At 56.9% G+C, this 21,285-nt stretch overlaps 1 protein-coding gene across 6 annotated transcripts in view; it reads left to right on the forward strand.

Annotated features, from left to right (window-relative positions):
• The window catches only part of SHANK3 (SH3 and multiple ankyrin repeat domains 3), a 51,149-nt gene that overhangs the window by 6,011 nt on the left and 23,853 nt on the right, over window positions 1-21,285 (forward strand). For all 6 annotated transcript variants that reach the window (XM_086403553.1, XM_086403555.1, XM_086403556.1 and 3 more), the window contains 11 exons: window positions 28-144; window positions 504-581; window positions 1,240-1,306; window positions 6,975-7,245; window positions 10,077-10,279; window positions 11,287-11,400; window positions 16,353-16,428; window positions 16,665-16,747; window positions 17,113-17,237; window positions 17,329-17,461; window positions 18,354-18,434. In XM_086403553.1, coding sequence (XP_086259679.1) covers window positions 28-144; window positions 504-581; window positions 1,240-1,306; window positions 6,975-7,245; window positions 10,077-10,279; window positions 11,287-11,400; window positions 16,353-16,428; window positions 16,665-16,747; window positions 17,113-17,237; window positions 17,329-17,461; window positions 18,354-18,434 — 1,348 coding nt within the window. The remainder of the gene's footprint in view (window positions 1-27; window positions 145-503; window positions 582-1,239; window positions 1,307-6,974; window positions 7,246-10,076; window positions 10,280-11,286; window positions 11,401-16,352; window positions 16,429-16,664; window positions 16,748-17,112; window positions 17,238-17,328; window positions 17,462-18,353; window positions 18,435-21,285) is intronic.

Below are 21,285 nucleotides of genomic sequence, written 5' to 3' on the forward strand. Positions count from 1 at the left end.
CTCCAGCAGTGACGCCCCCTCCCCCAGGCCTGCCGCTTCGGGCATGTACAGCACTTGGAGCACCTCCTGTTCTACGGAGCTGACATGGGGGCTCAGAACGCCTCTGGGAACACAGCCTTGCACATCTGTGCCCTCTACAACCAGGTCGGTCTGCACGTCTGCACACGTATGCACACGGGTGGTGCTGTGCAGTGACTCCGTGTGTGTGCATGTCTGACCCTGTGATCACACCACAGTTGCGTGTTCTGCCTCCTGCACTGAGCTGGGTGGCCTTGCGGTCCATGTGTGCCTGTCGTTTCCCTGAACACGTGTCACGCGTGTGTGTTCTGAACAATCACGTGTGCACTGTGTGCATCTGGACCCTCTGAGCTAGCTAGGACCTGCACACTTACACCTGCCCTGCTCGTCCCCATGCTACACGTGTGTGTGCTGAACACGCAGCCGTGGGCCCTGTGTGTGCAGGTGCTGCCCCAGCTGTGACCCCTCCTCCCATCTTCCCGCAGGAGAGCTGTGCCCGTGTCCTGCTTTTCCGCGGAGCCAACAAGGATGTCCGCAATTACAATAGCCAGACAGCCTTCCAGGTACGTGAATGTCTGCAGGAGTGTGGGGCTCCCTGGGGCGCGTCTCTCCATCTCTGTGTGGCTTGGTCTTTCTGGACCTTGGTCTATTCCCTGTAAAGCGTGAGGGAGCTTTGGGCCCAGGGTCGTCCCAGGGTGAGGTGGAGGAAGGGTGTGAGCCAGGGCAGTGCCTCGCTCTTATGAGGGGTGCTCACTGAGGACGACTCCCTCGGCCCCCCTTCCAGGGAGAGGAGAGGAGGGTGACAGGGCTCTGGGGCCAGGGGAGAACAGGTGTGGGCTGTGACTGTCCATTCAGGGGCCTTCACAGGTCACGTGGGGAGACCAGGCCTGGCCCATGACTCTCCATTCAGGGGCCTTCACAGGTCACGTGGGGAGACCAGGCCTGGCTCGTGACTGTCCATTCAGGGGCCTTCACAGGTCATATGGGGAGACCAGGCGTGTGGAGGGGCTGTTCCGAGAATGGGCAGGGTGCCCAGTGTGTTCCAGCTTTAGCTCCAAGAGTCTTGTGTCCCAGGAGACCCCTCAGTCCCACACAGACTGGGGTGGTGGGTCAAACAGGGGCTAAGGTCTGAGCCTGCTTGGGCATTCAGGGAACCCCAAGGGCTGAGAGAAGGCAAGTCTGTGCTGCTAAGCCTCCCTCCATCTCCCTCCCACCCCCCAGGTGGCCATCATAGCGGGGAACTTTGAGCTCGCGGAGGTCATCAAGACCCACAAAGATTCGGACGTTGGTGAGTTCTGCCCACCAAGGGCCCTGCCGATGTGGATTTGTGGGGGTTGTCGGGGCCCAACAGGGCCAGAGTGAGTGGGGTTGTTACAAGGGAGCCCCTAACCCGGAGCCTTTTCCTCCAACTCTCCCAGTGCAACTGGGAGTGGTCCCAGTGGTCCCATTAGTGGGCCCCGCAGGGATAGGGAGTGCAGGTGACAGAGGGTCAGGTTAGGGTCACGGTTAGGTGAAGGCTGTGGATCTGTTAGTCAGGTCAGCGTTAAGGGTATGGTTGTGGTTGTTCAGTTCAGCTCAGTCGCTCAGTCGTGTCCGACTCTTTGTGACCCCATGGACTGCAGCACGCCAGGCCTCCCTGTCCATCACCAATTCCCGGAGTTTACCCAAACTCATGTCCGTTGAGTTGGTGGTGCCATCCAACCATCTCATCCTCTGTCGTCCCCTTCCCCTCCTGCCCCCAGTCGTAATTGTTACCACTGTGGATTTAGGGATCAGCTTAGGTTGGAAGCAGGGTTGGAGTTAGGTCAGGGTGTTTTCCTGTGAGGTCGTGTGAAGGGCCAGCAGGAGACAAGTGGAAATGGAGCGCCACCGCAGACGCTCGGTGTTTCACTTCAGCTGGAAACAACGCACTTTAAGTGGCCCACGGCAAGCTTCATACACAACAAGGCCACCTGTATGCATGTGTGAAGAAATCAGAGCGCAGTGGTAGGCATGCGTGTGGGGAAGGCGGCAGCCGTCTCGGGACAAGGGGCTCTAAGCCCTCAGCAGCCAGTGCTTCGGGGGGCCCGGCACGCGCCCGAGGGAGCCCAGGAGCTGCTGCCTAGTCTGAACCTCAGGCCTCAGGGGCTACCCTCTCCCAGGGCAGTGTTGCCTGTGGGGCTGGCTGGGAAGCTGTCCTGCAAATCCTGAGTCTCCCCTCCCCATGTGGAGTGGCTGGAGGTGGGCCTCTCCTCCTGAAAAGAGTATTTTCTGGCCAGCGGCTGCCCCTTCCAGCCACCTGGCCACAGAGCGAGCCCTGTCTCTGCTCCCTCTGTCCTGGGTGGACAAGGCTTTCTGCCCACGGCTCTCCTGGGAGCGTAGACTCCCAGGCTTCCCTCTCTGCTGGGACTGCAGTATCTGGTGCCTCCAGTTTTACAAAGTTTAAAGTGGCAGTGGACAGCAGAGGGCTAAGGCTGGTCCCAGGGTCTGAGTCCTTGTTGCTTCTCATGTGAGGTTAGGGTAGGTTACGGTTAGGATAAGGTCAAGTCCACGATTAAGGAGTCTTCGTATATAGGCTCCCCTGAGCAGACCTGCCGGCAGTGAGGCTTGGTTGTGAGCCCCTCGTTTCCAGGCAGGTCAGGGGTCTGTGACAGTGGGCAGACCCTGAACCCTCCAGCAGCAGCAGCTGATGCATGTTGAGCACGTGACTGAGCCAACGAAACGGTGCCGACTTGCGGTCCGGGTTCTGCTTGGGAGAGAACTGTGGTGAAGCCTGAGGTCTGAACTGGGGTGAGAGGCAGAGCAAGGCTCCAGTGATGGCCTGGCTGCGGCTGCTGCTTATTTTGGAGGAGGCCGTCAGCCTGGGACGAGCTTGGTTTCTGGACGTGTGGGGCTCGGTCTGCTGCTTGTGAGGTCACCTTGGGAAAGCAGCTTGGGACTTCTGTGCCTCAGTTTCCTTAGGTAAAATAAAGTCTTTTATGGTTCTTTACTCCTTCCCCCGCTGACCTTATGCAGTGTTCGATTCCACGGGTCTGGACTCTGGCAGGTAGCCTTGGTCCAGCTGGTGGGAGGGAGGGTGGGGGCTTCTCTGTGGTCCAGGCTGAGAGTCAGGAAGGCCTCAGCTGCCCCTCGTCTTTGGACAGAGATGCTGGGGCTCCTGTGGTCACCATTATCAGCTTCTGTCTGGCTGATCCAGGGTGCGCTCACCTGGCTGGGGTCAGGCATTTGTGGCTGAGCTGAGAGGTCACATCAGTTAGTCCCACAGTTGGCATCAGCTCTGCTGGCCACGCACCCCTACATGCTCAGATGTCACACATATACTCAGATGACACAGCCAGATGCGCCTGAGTCACAGGGGAGTATATTCTGAGCATTTATGACAACTCTCTCAACAAGCCCCCAGTGAGTGAGTGCTGTTAGTCCATTTTTACAGAGGAGGAAACCCCAGACACAGAGGGATTAATAGCAGAGCCTGTCTTCAGACTGGAGTCATCCAGAGATCCACACTTGGTCCCCCCCTCCCCTCGGCACACGCTCCCTCTGGGAGTCAGAGGTCCTGTCTCGCCTCAGCTTGGGGACCCAGGTGGGACCTGCAACAGGAGGAGCAGCAGGGAGCCTCTGCCCAGCCAGCCTTCCTTTTCCTCCAGCATGAAGCCGCCTGGAGGGATCTTGCAGGCTGAGCCCTGTCGTCACCCTTCAGGGGACAGGTCACCTGGAAGCCTCTTGGCAGCCACCCTGCCCTGACCCGCAGGAAGCAGGGACCCTGCCTGGGAGCAGCCGCCTCTGTTTCCTTCCCTGCTGCCTCGGGCTGCCTCTGGGTCCTCAGGCCCTCCTTCCAGCTCTGGTGTACACACTCTGAGGCACACTTCTTACTGACTTGTCCCAGAGTGCTTTTGAAGAGTGCCCTAGGAAAGTGCTTCTCACTTCGTAGTGTGCATTTGAGTCACCCAGGGATCTAGTTAAATGTAGATTCCAACTCAGAGGGTCTGGGTGGAGCCTGAGATTTCCTAAGGAGCTGGAGGTGAGGCTGCTGGTCTGCATGACCAGAGTCTAGATAGGGCTTGGCAAACTGCACCCAGGCCAAATCCAGCCTTCCGTCTGTTGTTTATTTTAATCGAGGCTTTAAAATCAAAGATTTAAATTTCAGTTAAAATCAAATTCATGTAACATAAAATTAACTATTTTAAATTGAATAATTTAGTGGTGTTTAAGACATTCACAACCAACTCTATTGAATTCCATAACATTTTCATCATCACAAATGGAAACTCTGTGTATATTAAGCAATTATTCCACATTCCCCCTCCCTCAGCCCCTGCCAACCATTAACGTACTTTCTGTTTGTATAGATTTGCCTGTTCTGGATATTTCATGTAAGTGGAATGACGCTTGGTATTTGGCTTCCTTCAACAAACTGAAGCATGTTTTCCAACGTAATCCATATTGTAGGATGTATCACTACTTCGTTAGTTTTTATGGCTGAATATTATTCCACTCTTTGTATCTGTGACCTGTCGTTTATTCGTTTATCCTTTGGCAGACATTGAGTGGTTTCCACCCTTTGGCTATTGTGAATATTGCTGTATGGACGTGTGTGAAATGTATTTGTTTGAATACTGCTTTCAGTTATTTTGGGTACATACTTAGAGTAGAATTGCTGTGTCATATGATGATTCTATATTTAATTTTTTGAGGAACTGCGAAATTGTTTTTCACCATTTTACATTCCCACCAGAAATGCATGATGGTTCCAAATTGTTCAAATCCTCACCAATACTTGTTATTACCTTAAAAAAAAATTATAGCCATTCTAGTCCAAGTGAAGAGGTATCTCACTGAGGTTTTGATTTGCATTTTCTTAACAGCTATTGGTGCATCTTTTCATGTGCTTATTGGGTGTTTGTATATCTTCTTTGGAGAAATGTCAAGTTCTTTGATCATTTTTAAATTGCTCATAGAATACATTAGAAAGTGTTCCTTCCTCTTCTATTTTTTTTGGGAAGAATTTCAGAAGGATTTTGTTAATTCCTCTTTAAATGTTTGGTGGTATTCATTAGTGATGCCATCTGATGCTGGACTTTTCTTTGTTGGGAGATTTGTGATTACTGATCCAATCTCCTTGCTTTTTATAGGTCTGTTTAGATTTTCTATTTCTTCTTGAGTCAGTTTTGGTAATTTGCGTTTTCCTAAAAATGTGTCCACCTTATCTAGTTTATTTAATTTGTTGGCATACAATTATTCATAGTATTCTCTTATATTCCTTTTTAATTGTATAGCATCAGGTAGTAACATATCAATTTTCATTTCTGTTTTCAGTTATTTGTGTCCCCCTTCTCTAATTTTTTTCCCTAGTCTAGTTAAAGGTTTGTCAACTTTATTGATATTTTTGAAGAAACAAATTTTGGTGTCATTGATTCCCTCTGTATTTCTAATCTCTATTTGGTTCATCTCATGTAGTCTTTACTGTTTCCTTCCTTTGGGTTTGGTTTGCTTCTCTTTTTCTAGTTCCTTAAGTAGGTTATTGATTTGAGACTCCCCCCCACTCCTTTTTTTTTTTTTTTTTTGAGACTTCCCTTTTTAATGTAGGTGTTACAGCTATAAATTTCCCTTTTAGTACCGCTTTTGCTGCGTCTCATGAGTTTTGGTATGTTGTATTTTTGTTTTTATTTTCTCAAAGTGTTTTCAATTTTTCTTATGATTTCTATTTTGACATATTGGTTGTTTAAGAGTGTTGTTTAAGTTTTCACATATTTGGGAATTTTCCAGGTTTTTTTCCCCCGGCTATTTATTTTGAGCTTCATTCCATCCTCTCTGCAGAAGATACTTTGTATAATTTCAGTCTTTTTAAATTTATTGAGACTTTTTTTGGTGACCTCACAAATGATCTATCCTGGAGAATGTTTCACATGCCCTTGAGAATAATGTGTATTCTGCTTTTGTTTTGTGGAGTGTCCTGTATATATTTGTTAGGTCCAAGTGGTTGAAGTCTTCTGTGTTCTTACTGATCTTCTCTCTAGATGCTCTGTCCATTATTGAAAGCAGGGTGTTGAAGTCTTAAATATTACTGTAGAACTGTCTATTTCTCCAAATATATCAATGTTTGTTTCTATATATTTTGATGCTTTGTTGTTTGTTACATATATGCTAATAATTGTTAATCTAGTTGACAAATTGACACTTTTAGCAAATATAATGTCCTCTGTCTCCTTAATACTTTTTAAGTCTGTTTTGTCTGATATTAATGAAGGTACTTAGATCTCTTTTGGTTACTATTTACATGAAATATTTTCTTTTATCCTTTTATTTTAAGCCTACTTGTGTCTTTGGATCTAAAGTGACTCTTTTGTAAAAGCATATAGTTGGATCATGTTTTAATCACCATCTGCTATTTAAATAAAGTTTTATTGGAACTCAGCCACACCCATTTGCTCATATATATTATCTGAGGCTGTTTTCACACTGCAGTGGCTGGGCTGAGTCCTTGCAACAGAGACTGAACGGCTTGCAAAGCCTGAACTGTTTACTATCGGATTCTTTACAGATGTTTGCCAACCCCTGGTCTAGAATATCTCTTTTACAGTTTCTCTGGTGATAGTCAACTGCAAATAGCTCCATACAGTGGTCGGCTGGTGAGGTGTGTCACATGTGGCCGGTTTTTTGTCTCTCTGGAAGCCTGTGAGATGGGCAGTTCCAAGAGCAGATCTAAGGAGTCCCGAGACTCATCTGGCTGACAGGAAGGGCAGGCGTTTACCTCTGAAGCTAGAGTTAGAGGCAGCTTGGTATGTGACCCTGCCCTCTCCCACCCATCCCAGCTTCAGTCATGGGGTGATCACCTGACCTGTTCTGCCTGGGACTGAGGCAGCCCCTGGGACAGAGGATCTTACTTTTGAAATTTAGAGACACCAGGCAAAACTGGAGAAGCTGGTTCCCTAATCTGGCCGCCCGGAGTCTCACCTGTTCCCCTCCCCCCACCCCAGTGCCATTCAGGGAAACCCCCAGCTACGCGAAGCGGCGGCGGCTGGCGGGCCCCAGCGCCCTGGCCTCGCCTCGGCCCCTGCAGCGCTCAGCCAGTGACATCAACCTGAAGGGCGAGGTGCAGCCGGCAGCTTCTCCTGGGCCTTCACTGCGAAGCCTCCCCCACCAGCTGCTGCTCCAGCGACTGCAGGAGGAGAAAGACCGGGACCGGGATGGGGACCAGCAGAACGACAGCGGCCCTGCCACAGGCAGGGGCAGCCAGAGCAAGATCAGGTAGGAGGAGGCGGGCCTGAGCCAGGAAGGGTTGGCATGGGCGGGCGGGCGAGTGGCAGGGAGAGGCCCGCTCTCTGCAGAGGCCTGGCTCTGCAGGGATGAGCCAAGGTTTGGGTGGGGGCCTCCCAGGGTGGGGAAGGGAAAACGGTGAGGTCTCCTGGCCTGGGGCAGGCTCCCCCACACTGAGCTCTGTTTGCAGTCAGACTTGTGCTGAGGGCAGTGGGCAGCTGCGGGAGGGCGCTGGGAGGAGAGGGTCTTGTGGTTTAGAAAACTTCGTGCCAGGGAGGAGGACGAGGGCTGGGTGAGCTGTGCTAAGAGTTTAGGGACTGGTGCGTCCTCTCCCTGAGGGCTCCAGATGCATAGGTGGACCCCAACCCTGTTCCCAGAGGAGAGTCTTGGTGTTTCCCCAACCCCTCTGGCCTCCATGGTTCTCCTCTTTACCCTTCAGCACGAGTGCTGGGATCCTGAGAACCAAGGATTTGTCATTCCCAGAATTTACAGCAAAAAGCCTGGGCAGGAGCCCCACTAGACTCTTGGGCTGGAAGCCCAATGAGCCGAGCAGTGGGAGTGAAAGGTGGTTACTGGCTTTACAGACGGTCGGAGTCCAGTGCACTCCTTGCACCCACAGCCACTCTGTGCCTGGGTCTCTCATCAGTTAGGCGTGACCGATGCTACCCAAAACACTGCCTTTGGGAAGCCATCTGGAGCCTGGCAGTGAAGGCTCCCTACTTGGACCCCTGGCCACAGCACTAGCCAGTGCTGCCGATTAAGGCCTCTCGCCTCCCCACACCTTCAGGGCAGGAGTTGCAGTTGCCCCGGAGCCAGTCACATAGAAGGTGCTCTGGAGACATGCTGGCTCACCCAAGTAGCGCTTTGTTTCCACAGTGACAGCTGGGCTGAGCAGCGTAGTGCGTGTCATCTCACTTAACCTTGACCTTGTACGAGGCTGTGCTCCATTTTACAGATGAGGGTCCTCACACTCAGGTGGGGTAAATGACTTGGCCAAGGCCACAGAGCTAGGAAGCAGCTTAACTTGCCCCCAGGTAGACCTGATTCCCAGACTTGCTAAGTGTGAGCGTTCAGCAGAGGGCCTGGGGTGCGACAGGAGCTTATAAAAGCCGTTCTTCCTCTGCTGTTGCCCCTGCTCATACAGCCTTGACCTGTGGTGTCCTCTCTGTCTTTCTGTGTCCCTACCCAGACTGCAAGGCTATTTGTCCTGCCCCAGGTCACTTCAATTCTCCCCCCAAATTTTGCATAGCCCTGTAGCTAAAATAACAAACTCTGGGATGGTTCAGTTCTGCAGAGGCTGCTCCTGAGTTGGAGCTGTGGAAGCCCTGCTTTGATTTGGTTTTTGTATATTCACTCATCCTTTTAGCAAACACAAACTAAGCCTTGCTGGTGGGGCTCCAGCTCACTGCTCTGTGGGGAGAATAGAATTTTTATTACTCTTTCCAACAAACATTGAGTAGGTGCCTAGGCTGCCAACTGTGGTGGGGGCTGATAGCCGGGAGTTCTAAGAGTCTCAGGACACCTGACAGCTGGGGCCCAGGGCTCAGAAGCAATTAAGTGGGGAGTGATCCAGGCAAGGGGGCCTCCCAGTGAGCGGCCAGGACTGGGCTGAGGAAGTTTGGTGCACTCTGGAGGGAGAGGGCCTCAGTGGGGGATCACCTTTGGTTGCAGGAGAGGAAGTGTTTTGAGTTTGAGCTGCTGTCGGAGGGGGTGGCATAGAGGTGGGGGAGGTGGCGCCCCCTCTTGGCAAAGCCTGGCCTGCAATGTCAGAGTCCCCACCCGCATCACAGAGCAGGGCAGAGAAGGCTGTGTTGGAAGCTGAGCGGTAACTTCACAGTTGGCCACAGTTGGCCAGACTAGCAGGAGTGGGATAGTTGAGGTGCTGGGAACGGCCAGGGCCGAGAAAAGAAGGCACCAGCTGTATTACTGAAGTGCAGCTAATTCTCGCCTCCGAGAGCCTGGCTGTTGGCGAAGACTGTGGACGTGGTCCGCCCAGGTGCTAGGGAGCCGGTGCAGGCCCCTGAGCAGGCGAAGGCTGAGGGCTGAGGCCTCGGGCTTGGTGCCCAGGCGGTCAGCGTGGAGAGGGCATGAGCATCCGAGGCGGATGTCCGGGAGGAGAGGACCCAGGTCCAGAGGGGAATTCGGGCGCCCAGCACTCGCGGCGGCCACGGTGTGAGGTGGCCGAGGCCCTGGCTGGAGGGGGACGCGGACCCGCCGGGGGAGCCCCTCCTGGAGGCTAGGCGAACCCCGAACCGGTTCTGAGACGCTCTTCTCCAGTCCGAAGCCCCTTCGGACTTCCTCTCCTGGCCGGCCTCGCCTCCCGGTGTCCCCGCGCTCCTCCGTCGGACCGACCCCTCCCCAGCCTTCCCCTCCGCGCACCGTAGTCCTCCTCGGCCCGGTGGCCTCTCCCGCGTCCGGGCCGCGGCGACCGGGCCGCAGGGGGAAAGGAGGGAGCCCGGCCCGCCGCCCGCAGAGGGAGGAGCCGGGCCGCGGAGGAGGCGGGGCGCGCGGAGCGGCCGCGGCATGGAGCGAGCCCGGCGCGCCCGGGAGCGCAGCCCCGCGGCCCCGGAGCCCTGAGCGGGCGCGGCTCGTGCGCTGGCGGGAGCGGGCCGGGCGCGGCGGCGCGGCCCATGGAGCGGCCCCGGGCCGGGCCCCCGGCGGGCGGGCGGGCGGCGGCGGGCGGCGGGCGGCGGGCGCTGCGGCGGCGGCTGCGGTGAGGCCGGCGGCGGGGCCGGGCCGCGCGCCATGGAGGCCCCGGGCGCCGGCTTCGCGTGCCCGCTGCCCCCCGGCATCGCGTCCGTCACCTACGTGTTCGTCTACAGCCCGAGCGGGCCCGGCGGCCCCGGCGGCCCCGGCCCCGCGCCCGGCCCCGGCCCGGCGCCCCCCGCGCCCCCCGCGCCGCCGCCCCGGGGCCCGAAGCGGAAACTTTACAGCGCAGTCCCCGGCCGCAAGTTCATCGCCGTGAAGGCGCACAGCCCGCAGGGCGAGGGCGAGATCCCGCTGCACCGCGGCGAGGCCGTGAAGGGTGAGGGGGCGCGGGGGGCGGGGTCGCGGGGGGCGCGGCGCCGGGCCTCCTGGGGCCCGCGGGCGTTCGCGGCGGCGTGGAGGGGCTGTCACCAGGGGTGTCCCCGGGAGCTCTGGGCCGCCGCGGTCATTATGGGATGTCCATGCCCCTGGGGATGCCTTGTGTCACCGTGGAGGGAGGGCTGCTCGTCTTCACGGGGCTCCTGTCATGCGGGTTTCTCTCCATCCTCTGTCATCTTGGGCTCCCCAAAATGTCACCACGGGGGCTCCTCTCCTCACGGGGGTGTTTCTGTGTCGTTCTGGGGGCTGGTGGTGGTGGGGTTCTCATGTTCGTAGGACCCTATCCGGTTACAGAGCTTCCTTGAATTATGGGGTTCCTGTGTCACTTCTGGGACTTTCTTCATTGGAAACGCTTGTGATATGTGGAATTCTCTGCCAGTTCTGTGGGTGTCTATAATGAGGGGATCCTGTGCCATGACAAGCTCCTCCCATTATGGGGTCTCTGTTGTCACTGGGGTCCGCCCCTCATGAGTGCCCTCTGTCCAGGGAGCCTGAGGAAGAAGCAGTTGTGTTGGTCAGCTCCCCATGGTCCATCATGGGGCCCAATCTCCTGGCCACAGCACAGTGACCCTCAGCTCTTGGCAGTGACCCCTGGGATGGGAGAGTTGGTTCAAGAGCAGGGAGGAGAGCGGGCAGGAGCAGGACTGTGGCCCCTGCCTCTGCCGCCTGTCCCCCCTCGAGTGTGTCCATCTGTGCATCTCTTTGTCCCCCACATGCCCATCCTGTGCTGTGCCCATCTGTTCTTTTCTCTCTTCCATGTGGATCCCAAAATTTTCCCAGGGAAAAAGCCAGGAGGATGAAGGGAGGGAAGAGAAGAGAAGGAGAGAGACGGGAAGGTTGGGTGGTGATGGTGGAGATGGTGGTCGGGGGCGGGGGGCGGAGTGCGGCCAGGTGGGCTCCGGCTGCGCCCCTCTGCCCTGACAGCCTGTCTGGCTTCTGTCCCCCCAGTGCTCAGCATTGGGGAGGGCGGTTTTTGGGAGGGGACCGTGAAAGGCCGCACGGGCTGGTTCCCGGCTGACTGCGTGGAGGAGGTGCAGATGAGACAGTATGACGCCCGCCACGGTGAGTGACCCCCGCTTCCCTGGGCAGCTCCTGAGGGCACCTCCTCTTCCAGCTTCCCCTTGCTCTTGCTTGGAGGCAAATCCAGATTATATTCACAGAGAAAAGACTAGAAGAAATTCAAACACACAGAAGTAGATGCAAACTCATGTACATGACAGACACGCCACATGCCCCACACTTACCAGCACACATGTGTACATCTGGACCCTGGACAGCTGTGGAGACACTTGTGACATGCCCACAGGATGGACTCGTGTGAGTGTGCACCAGTCTGGGATCCCCCATGTGGCTCTCGTGACCACAGTCCTTCCCAGACAAGGTTCTCCCATCAGTGCTGGGTACTTGGAGTGTGTGACTGCTGTGTGGCTGGCAAGCAAGTAAAGAGGTCAGTGTGAGAAAAGAGGCGTCATTCCAAAGTGGACAGATTGTCCAAGTGGGCAGCGCAGGGAGGCCTGGGCCAGCCAAGAGGAAACGAGGCCAGCTGGGCCCAGAGGGGCTGTCATGGGTACCCCGGGGCCAGGATGGTCTAAAGGCAGCAGGTGGGGGACGACTGCATCCTTAGCCGGCAGGGAGGAAGTGGGGGCAAAGGCCGTGGCTCCTGGGGCTGGTCAGCAGCCTCCGTGTCACCCTGGGGCTGGTCACCTGCACCTCCAGGAAGGAGCCCTCTGGGTGCTGGGATCTGAGGCGGTCCTGCCAGTAGAAAGGAGAGACTGGTCCTTTCAAACCCCAGCCAGAGCTGACTGCAAGCCCTGGAGGCCTCTCGACCCACAGTGGGACAGGGGAGCCCCCTCCTGAGTGGTGGCTCGTGGTGGTCACTAATGGTGTGTCTGGACCCGGGGTGCACACATCTGTCTTTCTGCACATGAGGGGCTCAGACCCAGTGTTGCCGTGCTTCCTTATCCTGGGTTGAGAATTTCCCCAGGGCAGCCCACCCCGTGTGGCCTGGGCCCCTGCCCTGGGTAGAACGTGGCCGCTGATCCCTTCCTGGGCAGGATTCTTTACTCTTATCCTTGGCTGTTCACCACCTTGCTCTGATGGCTCTCCTTGTGGCTAGGAGCCTGGAAGGGACATGACCCCCTCTGGTCTGCCCAGGGTGGGCAGGTGGGGTGGTATGTTGAGGTGGAAAATGATTTCAGCGGTTTGGGCGCTGGTGCCAACTGTGGATAGGAGAGGCGGGAGGAAGCCTCCAGACCTGCCTAGGGTGGAGCCGTCTGCTGCCCCGTAGTGTGGGGAATAAAGGTTGTGGTTTGAGAGCTGTGTGGGTCCAGGGGCAGCTGGAGCTGAGTCTGAAGCTGGGGAGGAAGGGAGAGAGGTCTGGACTGGACTCAGAATTTGAGAACAGCTAATGTTTCTTGGGTGGTTGGCATGTGCTGGATGCTGTGCTGGGAGCTGGGATCACAGGGGCTGGCTCTTTGCCGAACGAGGAGCAGGTGTGCGCCGTGCTCCAGCAGGCACGTTGTGGTGTGACTGTGATGGCGTGAGCCCAGGGAGGCTCCCTGAGTTGGTTGAAGGAGTCAGAGAGGGCTTTTAAGCAGAGGGGTTGTTTGAACTGAGCCTTGAAGGGTGGCTGGGGCCCGCCAGGGGGTCAGCTGACGGGGTGAGGCAGAGCCTGTTGGCCAGAGTGTGGCATGGCCTGCTGCATCTGCACGTGCTGGCACCTAGCGTGCTCCGAGCAGTGTCGGGATGCCTGGCTTGGTTTTTCCCTCTTTCACATCTAAGAATTCATTGGTTCATCCCAGCAGGCCTGGGAGGTGGGGACAGTTGTTGTTAGTCCATCTCTAGGAGGATGGGTTCCACAGTCCAAGGAGCAGAGTCCTTGTTGCAGTGTAGGCGGTGGGCTGCAGGGTCTGTGCTGTCACCGCCACACTTCACGGGCTCTGGTGTGAGTGAACCTGAATGGGGCAGGGGCTGGGCTGGAGGCAGGGGTCCTGGGACGAGGGGCGTTAGTTCATGGCGGTATCATAGGAGGCGGAGTCTGGGGGAGGGGGTTGCTGTCCTGATTGTGCTGTTCATTTAGGATCGGGTGACGGTCCAGGCAGGACAAAGTGAGGAGATGGAGCAGGGGCGGGGGGCAGGGCTGGGCCAGGGTCGTGGAGTGGGAGAGGACACAGAATACCCTGCTGAGGGGGCTGTAGGCTTCTGGGCAATGATGGGGCCCTGGACGAGGGCTGGGGCTTTGGTCTGTGCAATCAGAAGGTGTCAGAAGGTACTGGGTAGGTGGGAGCGTTTCATAGGTTGGCAGGGAGACAGGCCTGCCAGGCTGCCTGCTGGTGGGTGGGAATCACCTCTGTCCTCACCTGCAGGCCTGGCCCAGCTGCTCTGGACAGAGCCTCTGGTCTGGGACCCAAGGGCTGAGTTCTGCCAGAGGTGAGAGGGCGGCCCAGGAACACAAACCTGCTTCCAACAGGCCCAGATCCAAAGAAGGATCTGTTTCTGAGACTGGAGCAGGGACTTCGAGGCCAAGGAGGGGACATTGCCAACATGTGTGGGCCAGGCGACACCCGTGGTCTGCAGAGCGCGGCTCCCATGGTGCCCGTCTGGGTGCAGGGAGCAGGTGCAGCAGGGAGGGTGAGCCGGTGGGGGCGGGGCGGGCGGCCTGGGAGTTCTGGTGGCAGGTGTGGGGCCCCGGGCCGTGGCTCTGCCGCTCCTCCCTCCCCCGTCTCCTTCCAGTACTTGGGCGACCATGTGTGTGTTTGCATTTTAGCTGGCTTTTACGTGTCTGATTAATAAAACTGGAAAATGAATTTGCGTTATGTAATAAATACACTGTGTTTGGTCGATAAATATAAAAACAGGAGGCCAGTGATCTGCAGAAGCTCTTTTTTTTGGGGGTGGGGGCGGTCCTTCTGCAGGCAGGCACTGTGAACATTTCCAGAGTTGGGTCCGTGTGGAGAACGGTGCAGTGGAGGGGAGAGCGGTCTGGGCCCCGCCCCCAGGGCTGGGCGAGGCTTGGCTTTGGGGACTGCAGGGTGGTGGGAGCAGGTGTGCTGCAGAGGGGAGAGAGACTCTAGTACTTGGGAGGGAGCCAGTGAGGTAAAACTACAGGCTGTCAGAACCTAGGGGGCCTCCAAGGTGAACTGTCCTGCTCTGTAAGGAGAGGGCCAAGAGGGACTGTCGACGTGCAGAGAATCACACAAGTTAGCGGTAGGGTGCTGAAATCCAGACCAGTGCTTTTCCCGACATCTGTGCGTTCTGAAATCCAGACCAGTGCTTTTCCCGATATCTGTCTTCTGACGATAACACGAACGCTTCTTCCTGTCTTGCCGCTGCTCCTTCTGTCCTTTGACTCACCACCCATCCTGCCCTCCGCCTGCTCTCCAGCAACCCCCCAGCAAGCCCCCACCCACGCTCTCCCTCCATCCACTTATGTATGTGTTTACCGTTTGACTTGGCCTGTCTGTCCCTTGTGCCATCCAGCCATCCACCAGCCAGCCAGTCAGCTGTCTACCGCTTTGCCCTCCCAGTTAGCACTCGGAACGCCTGGTATGGATCACAGAAATAAACACGGCACAGCTCCTGCCTGCAGGGAGCTCACCGTCAGTGGAGGAGACCAGCCGTCAGAACCGTGGTTCCCTCTTGGCTCTCCTTCCCCGCTGCTGTCTCTTACTCCTCTGCCCCAGCTGCCTAGGCTGCTCACTGTTCCTTGAAAACCCCGAGCTGGCACCTGGCATGTGACTCTGCCCTGAACACCCCCACCCCCGGAAGGCCCTTTACCCACATAAAGAGATGCTCCCTTATGCCCTCTTTCCTTTGTTCAACTCTCCCTTCACGGTGAGGCCTTCATGTGACCACCTAGAGCTGCCGTGTCCCCATCTGCTTACTTTTTCTTACTGCTTGCCAGCATTCGACGTGTTCTGTGTATGCCTGGTTCTTGACTCCTCTGTCTCTTCAGCTGTACGGTTTAGACTGTACACTGCGCAGCGTAGAGGCTTCTTTCTGTTCTCTGCTGTATTCGCAGAGCCTGGTGCATAGTAGGAGCTCAGTACATACTTCTTTAACGAATAAGTTAATCTTGCGAAATGTTAAGCTGGTAGAGAAGGAGGGAGGAGCTGAGGGATGAAATCTGAGGTGGTGGTGGAGCTGCAGAGCTGGAACAGAGGTCCTGGGAAGCCGGAGGCAGGAGTGGGTGCAAGGGTACTGGAGAGCCCAGCGCACAGGCCGCGGGAGAAGTCCGTCTGGAGCAGGGCGGTTATGGCTAGAGGTGTGGCCTGGGACCTGCTGGCTTGCAGGACGTCAGCAAGGCCGAGCTGGGGTAGCAGGCAGCTGGCCAGCTCTGCAGGGAGAGCACGATGGGTAACGCTCTGTGGGAAGCAGTGAGAGCAGGCAGGGGGACCCGCCCCCCAAACCTGAACCCCTCCCTGCCCGCTCAGAGAAACGATCTGGAGCAAAAGCCCGTGAGGGCGAGCATCCCTGTGGTGAGGGACACGCTGGCCACACAAGGCTGCCTCCATGCCAGAGCTTGAGAGTATGTAGCGTGACGCCTGCACTTGCACACACAGACACGCACACGTACAGCCACGTGTGTGAGCACAACAGCTGCACGTGATTGCAGGTCACACAGACACATGCCTGTTTGAACACAGCGCTTGCACACGGCTCCAGGCCACACACGTGTGTGTGCTCACCTTCTCTGCCCTGAGTTTCGGGGCTCGTGGGCTCTCCCTGTGGTTGCCCTGGCCTTGTTTGGTCTGCTCTGTGCAGCTGCTCAGGAGCAGGGTGAGCCACAGCCCCTGCCCATTCTGGACCCTGGACCCTTTCCTGCATGGTCCCCTCAGCCTTCTCACCTTAGGACTGCTGGGCCCAGTACCCCAGGCTTTGGACCCCTATTTCCATGTGGGCACAGCCAGGCCAGGGGCATGTGTGTGGGCAGAGGCTGGCGGCCCACACAGGTGAGGGGGGTTCAGGCCAGTTGGAGGGTGAGACCCTCCGTCAGCTCCTCAACCTCCCTTCAGAAACCCGTGAGGACCGGACAAAGCGACTTTTCCGCCACTACACGGTGGGCTCCTACGACAGCCTCTCTGCACACAGGTACAGAAGGGGCAGGTGGGCCGGTGGGCAAGGGGGTCAGATGGGGGAGGCCGAGGGGGAAGCAGTCAGCGGGGCGGGGTGGTGCCCAACCCGCACGTCTGCTGCCTCCCCGGCCAGTCCAGGGACGACTCCTAGGGCGGGCGCTGCCCATGGACCCTGTCTGGGGCATGTGGGGGGTCAGCCTGATCCGGGTGCTTCAGCAGGGTTCTTCTCACCTCTCCATTTTCCTTCATCAGTGACTATGTCATTGACGACAAGGTGGCTGTCCTGCAGAAACGGGACCACGAAGGCTTTGGTTTTGTGCTCCGGGGGGCCAAAGGTAATGACCAGGGGGTGTCCCACTGGCGATGCTCGCCTCCTGCCTGGCCTCTGCCCCCTTTCTCCCCCACTGCCCGCTCCCTTCCTGTCTCCCCACCGTGACTGTCTATTCTGGGTTTGGGATGTTGGTAGGAGGCAGCAGTTGTGTTCCCTCCCTGATTGTCGGGGCCTCTGCTGAGGGTGTCTAATGGAGTAGGGGCCTTTCTGGTGGGATGTGGGGTGGGCCTCTCAGAGGCGTGCGTCCCGGATTGCTGGGCCGGCTCTTCTTGCCCTGGGCAGCCCTGTGTGCGGCCTTCCGGCCCAGGCCGGGCACGGGAGGACCGCCCTGGCGGCGCCCCAGTTGATCGCCCCCACCCCGCCCCACAGCAGAGACTCCCATCGAGGAGTTCACGCCCACGCCGGCCTTCCCTGCGCTCCAATACCTCGAGTCGGTGGATGTGGAGGGCGTGGCCTGGAGGGCAGGGCTGCGCACGGGAGACTTCCTCATCGAGGTGAGGCTGGGCCTTCCGCGCGCGCCCGTGGGTACTGGCCTCCACGCCCGGGAGGCCTCACTGGACCCCACCCCGGCCCTGGCCGTCGCAGGTGAACGGCGTGAACGTGGTGAAAGTCGGACACAAGCAGGTCGTGGCTCTGATCCGCCAGGGCGGGAACCGCCTCGTCATGAAGGTGGTGTCAGTGACCAGGAAGCCCGAAGAGGATGGGGCTCGACGCAGAGGTGAGTGTTGGGTTCCCCTTCTGTCCCCTGACCTTAGACCTTTGACCCCGGGCCCACGCTCCTCTCCTCGCTGCAGCCTAGACTGCTGACCTCAGGGGCCTGAACCTAGGCGAACACCCACGTGCGTGGCCTGGGCACCCATCCCTGACGTCAGTCAGCCAGCCCTTCCCCAGCTTCTGACCCCTGACTCCAGGTTGCCCTCCTAAGATTCCTGCCCCGTCCTTCCCGGTGCCCCCCAGCCCCTGGCATGGAAGAGCCCTCCTTCCCAACGCTGCCAGCAGCTGCCTGGAGGCCGGGGTTGCCATGGCAACTGTGAGGTTGACGCTGCCGCCGCCGCCGCCGCTTATTGTCGGAGGGAAGGGGGAGGCGGCACCTGCGGGAACAGGAAAAGCGTCTTCTCCCCGCGCCGGCGCCGCCCGGGCTGTGTCGCTCGCCGCCCCTGCCCAGGCCCCGGCCTGGCTGCCCACACCCCGGCCCCCAGCGGGGCAGTGGCCTCCGGGGCCTGGGGGAGCCCTGGAGCGGCAGGAGCCCGGCTCGCGGGAGACCCCTCCCAGCCCCCACCCCATGGCTCTGGGGTCCCCTGCTCAGCCCTGGAAACTGCAGCCTGGGTCCCGGGCCGGGGCCCGCCGGCCTGTGAGCTCCCTGGGGCCCTGACCGCCTCCTGAGGCCCCAGTGGCCCTGGCCCAGCCTGACCTTCAGCCCCGCCGAGCTCCCAGCACCATGAAGAAGTTTGCATCCAGCCGCAGCCTCAACAAGATCCTGGCTCAGTGTGACTCGTCCTCCCGGGAGTACGAGGAGGTCCAGGCGGTGGGGCACAGGTGGCACCTGCGCCTGGCCACGCCACGCTGCCTGCTGCTGGGCAGGAGGTCCAAGGCCCCCCTCTTCTTTGCAGCCCCGCCACCCCCTAAGAGAGCCCCCAGCACGACGCTGACCCTGCGCTCCAAGTCCATGACAGCAGAGCTTGAGGAGCTTGGTGAGCAGCCGGGCAGGTGGGGGCAGACAGCCCGGGTGGGGGGCCGGGTGGGGGAGCCGGCCAAACTCAGGCAGAGACAGAAGGGAGGACGAATGGACAGACGGATGTATGGATAGGTCAGAGGTAGATGCGTGGGTGCTGGAGCGGTCGGGGAGTTGGGCTGAAGAGGGAGGAGGTATGGGGCGGGGGGCAGGGCTGGGGACGGACAGTGGGGTGCCGGGGTCTGGGGGACAGGAGCAGGGCCTGGCCGCCAGGGTGCTGGCCTGCATGTGCACGTGCTGCCCCGGTGCCCCCGCCTCCAGTGTGCCTTTGCTCCTTCATTTCATGCAAGTGAGAAGAGGGGCCCTGAGCTTTGCTCCAGGCACTAACTGTGCGGTCTGTGCCTCCCTAACCCTCTTAGCACCTACGTACGCATCCGCTAAGCAGGGTAATTACAGTGACCTGCTGACCTCAGGGCTGCGTGAACATTGCTGGTACAGTGATGGAACAGGCCCTCAGGAGTGGCCGGAGGCAAAGAAGAGTGTGTTGGGGCTTGGATGGACATGTGGGGGCCACAGTCCCAGGATGGCCACCAGTAGCCTCATCATTGGCGTGTTCAGATATACCTGACCGTGTCCTGACATATGGACAGTTAGTAGTGGTCATGCCCCAACTTATATGACCATGAATATCTTCATCATGGCATGTTCCAATATACATGACTGCTAACATGCTCTATCCTTCTATAATCTGGACTCAATCCTAGTCTGGTTCCAGCCATAGAAGGACCCTGACTCTGGTCCTAAGATGAGCTGTGACCCAGTGCTGGGCACAGGAAGGGCCTTGATCATGGTTCTAGACTGAGCCCCAACCCTGGTTTCAGGCTTGGTTCTGCCCCAGCCATAGAAAGAGCCCTTACCTGTTCCCTAAAATTACTTCTGATTTTCTAATGGACTGACCCCTGACCCAGTCCTTTGCTGAGCCACTCCCTTCCAAGCAGGTGTTGTTGACTGCAGTTTGGTTCAGTGGGGAGGACAGCCACCAAGACAGATTGAGCTGACGTGGCCAGGACTGTCTTCCCATAAATATTCTGAATAAAGCAAAACTTTAAAAAAATATACAGCCAATTCAAAATGAAGGGAGAGGAATTTCTCAGTTCTCAAAAATGAAGAGAGAAATCAGAGCCAAGAGTGTGCGAGGAAGCTAATGCTTCCATAATCCATGAGGTCTTGGGACAGATACAGATCCTGAGGGCAAGGGATCAGGGCTCTGATGCCCCTACAAAACCCAAGAGATGTGGAGAAGCTAAAACCAAGCCCCAAACTGGAATTAGCATCAGAAGAGCTAGGAATCCTAGAATAATGTGAAAGAGACAAGTCAAGGTGTTTAAACACCAAGTTTAACAGAACTCATAAGGCAAGGACAGGACAGTGAGAAAAATAAGCAGATTTTAAGAGGATTCCTAAAGAACTGTTACTGAAACAAAGTTTAGCCACTGAGATTTTAAAAATCTATGCCTGGGGAACAGTATACTGACCTAAATGATAAATCTGAGATTACCCAAAATTCAGCACAGAAAGATAAGGAGATGGAAATTATCAAAGAGCAGAAAAGAGAGATGGAGGGCAAACCAGACAGCCTAAATAAAGCCCCAGAAGGAAAGGGTAAAAGAATTGAGGAAGAGGCAGTATTTGAAGAGTAAATGACAGACTTTTCTAAAATTGAACAAGGACGTGAGGATCCAGGATGCAGGAGTCTAAGTCTGAAGCAGTGAAGTGGAAACAAAGCTACCTCTGGTAGTAAGAGTTCACAGCACCACAGGTGAAAGGGAGACTCTTAACTGCCAGAGAACGATGACTTAGAAAGAACAGGGGTCAGACCGACAGCAGAGTCATCGTCAGCAGCAGCAGATTCTTGAAGACAACGGGACAGTAACTTCAAAGTCTTGAGTCAGAATGCTTTTCCACCTGGAATTCTGTGTCCAGTAAACTCCTCAGTCAAGAGTATGGGAGAGAAGTGGGCGGACTCTGGGCCCCAGGGTCACAGGGGTCTGAGACTAGTCAGGGGGAGCTGATCCATCACACTGATTGAGGCTCCAAACCGATTGATAGACAGATGCCAGTCAGCAGTGGATGTGGCTAGGCCCCACACTAGGCTCTGGTGGGTGGTTCCCAGAAGTCTCCTGCCAGAGGCCCTGTTCAGCTGCACGTTCAGAAGGGATCCTCCCCGCTTTGCACAAAGAGGTGCTTGGACAGCCTGTCATCCAGGGACTCAGGGACTCTGCCCTGCAGAAACAGAACTGCCTTTTGCTTTCTGGGCTGCTTCTGTCTGCAGAGACCAGTGCGTGGAAGAAGAGGCTTCTTCCTCTCAGGTCTGGGTGTTTCCTCTGCTGCCTTCTGACAGGGTTGCTCCGCTGGCCCGTCTTCCAGAGGGAAGGGGCTCACTCTTGCGGCCTGAGGTCAGATCCTTCCACCAGCTTTTCCTGAACAGAGTCTGGGGAAGGGGAAGGGACAGCTTCGCACAGAGCCTCTGTGCACACTGCTGAGTGAGGGGTCGCAGTTTTAACTGAACTGGACCCAAGCCCTTCCTGTGGCTCTGTTGTGAGAAGGGCCTCGGTGGCCAGGAGCACAGGAAGACCACTCCTGCCCCCGAAGACAGTTGTTCTGGGGAGCCAGCCCACTTGCTGACCTTCTCCTGACATATGGTTTGAGAAAGCCAGGCTGGCATCAGGGTCTTCTCAGGTGCCTAAGCAATCATTCCATGATTCACTGTGCTTTTAAAAGGTGGAAATAAGACCCATGGGTTCCTTGCCAGCATAAACACATTACTTTTATGTCACAACATCAAGGGCAGATAGGGCCCTCAGGTGTCC

Source organism: Bos grunniens, chromosome 5 (assembly GCF_055505025.1).
Source record: "Bos grunniens cultivar Pamir isolate PY7600 chromosome 5, Bosgru_T2T1.0, whole genome shotgun sequence".
Classification (NCBI taxonomy): Eukaryota; Metazoa; Chordata; class Mammalia; order Artiodactyla; family Bovidae; genus Bos; species Bos grunniens.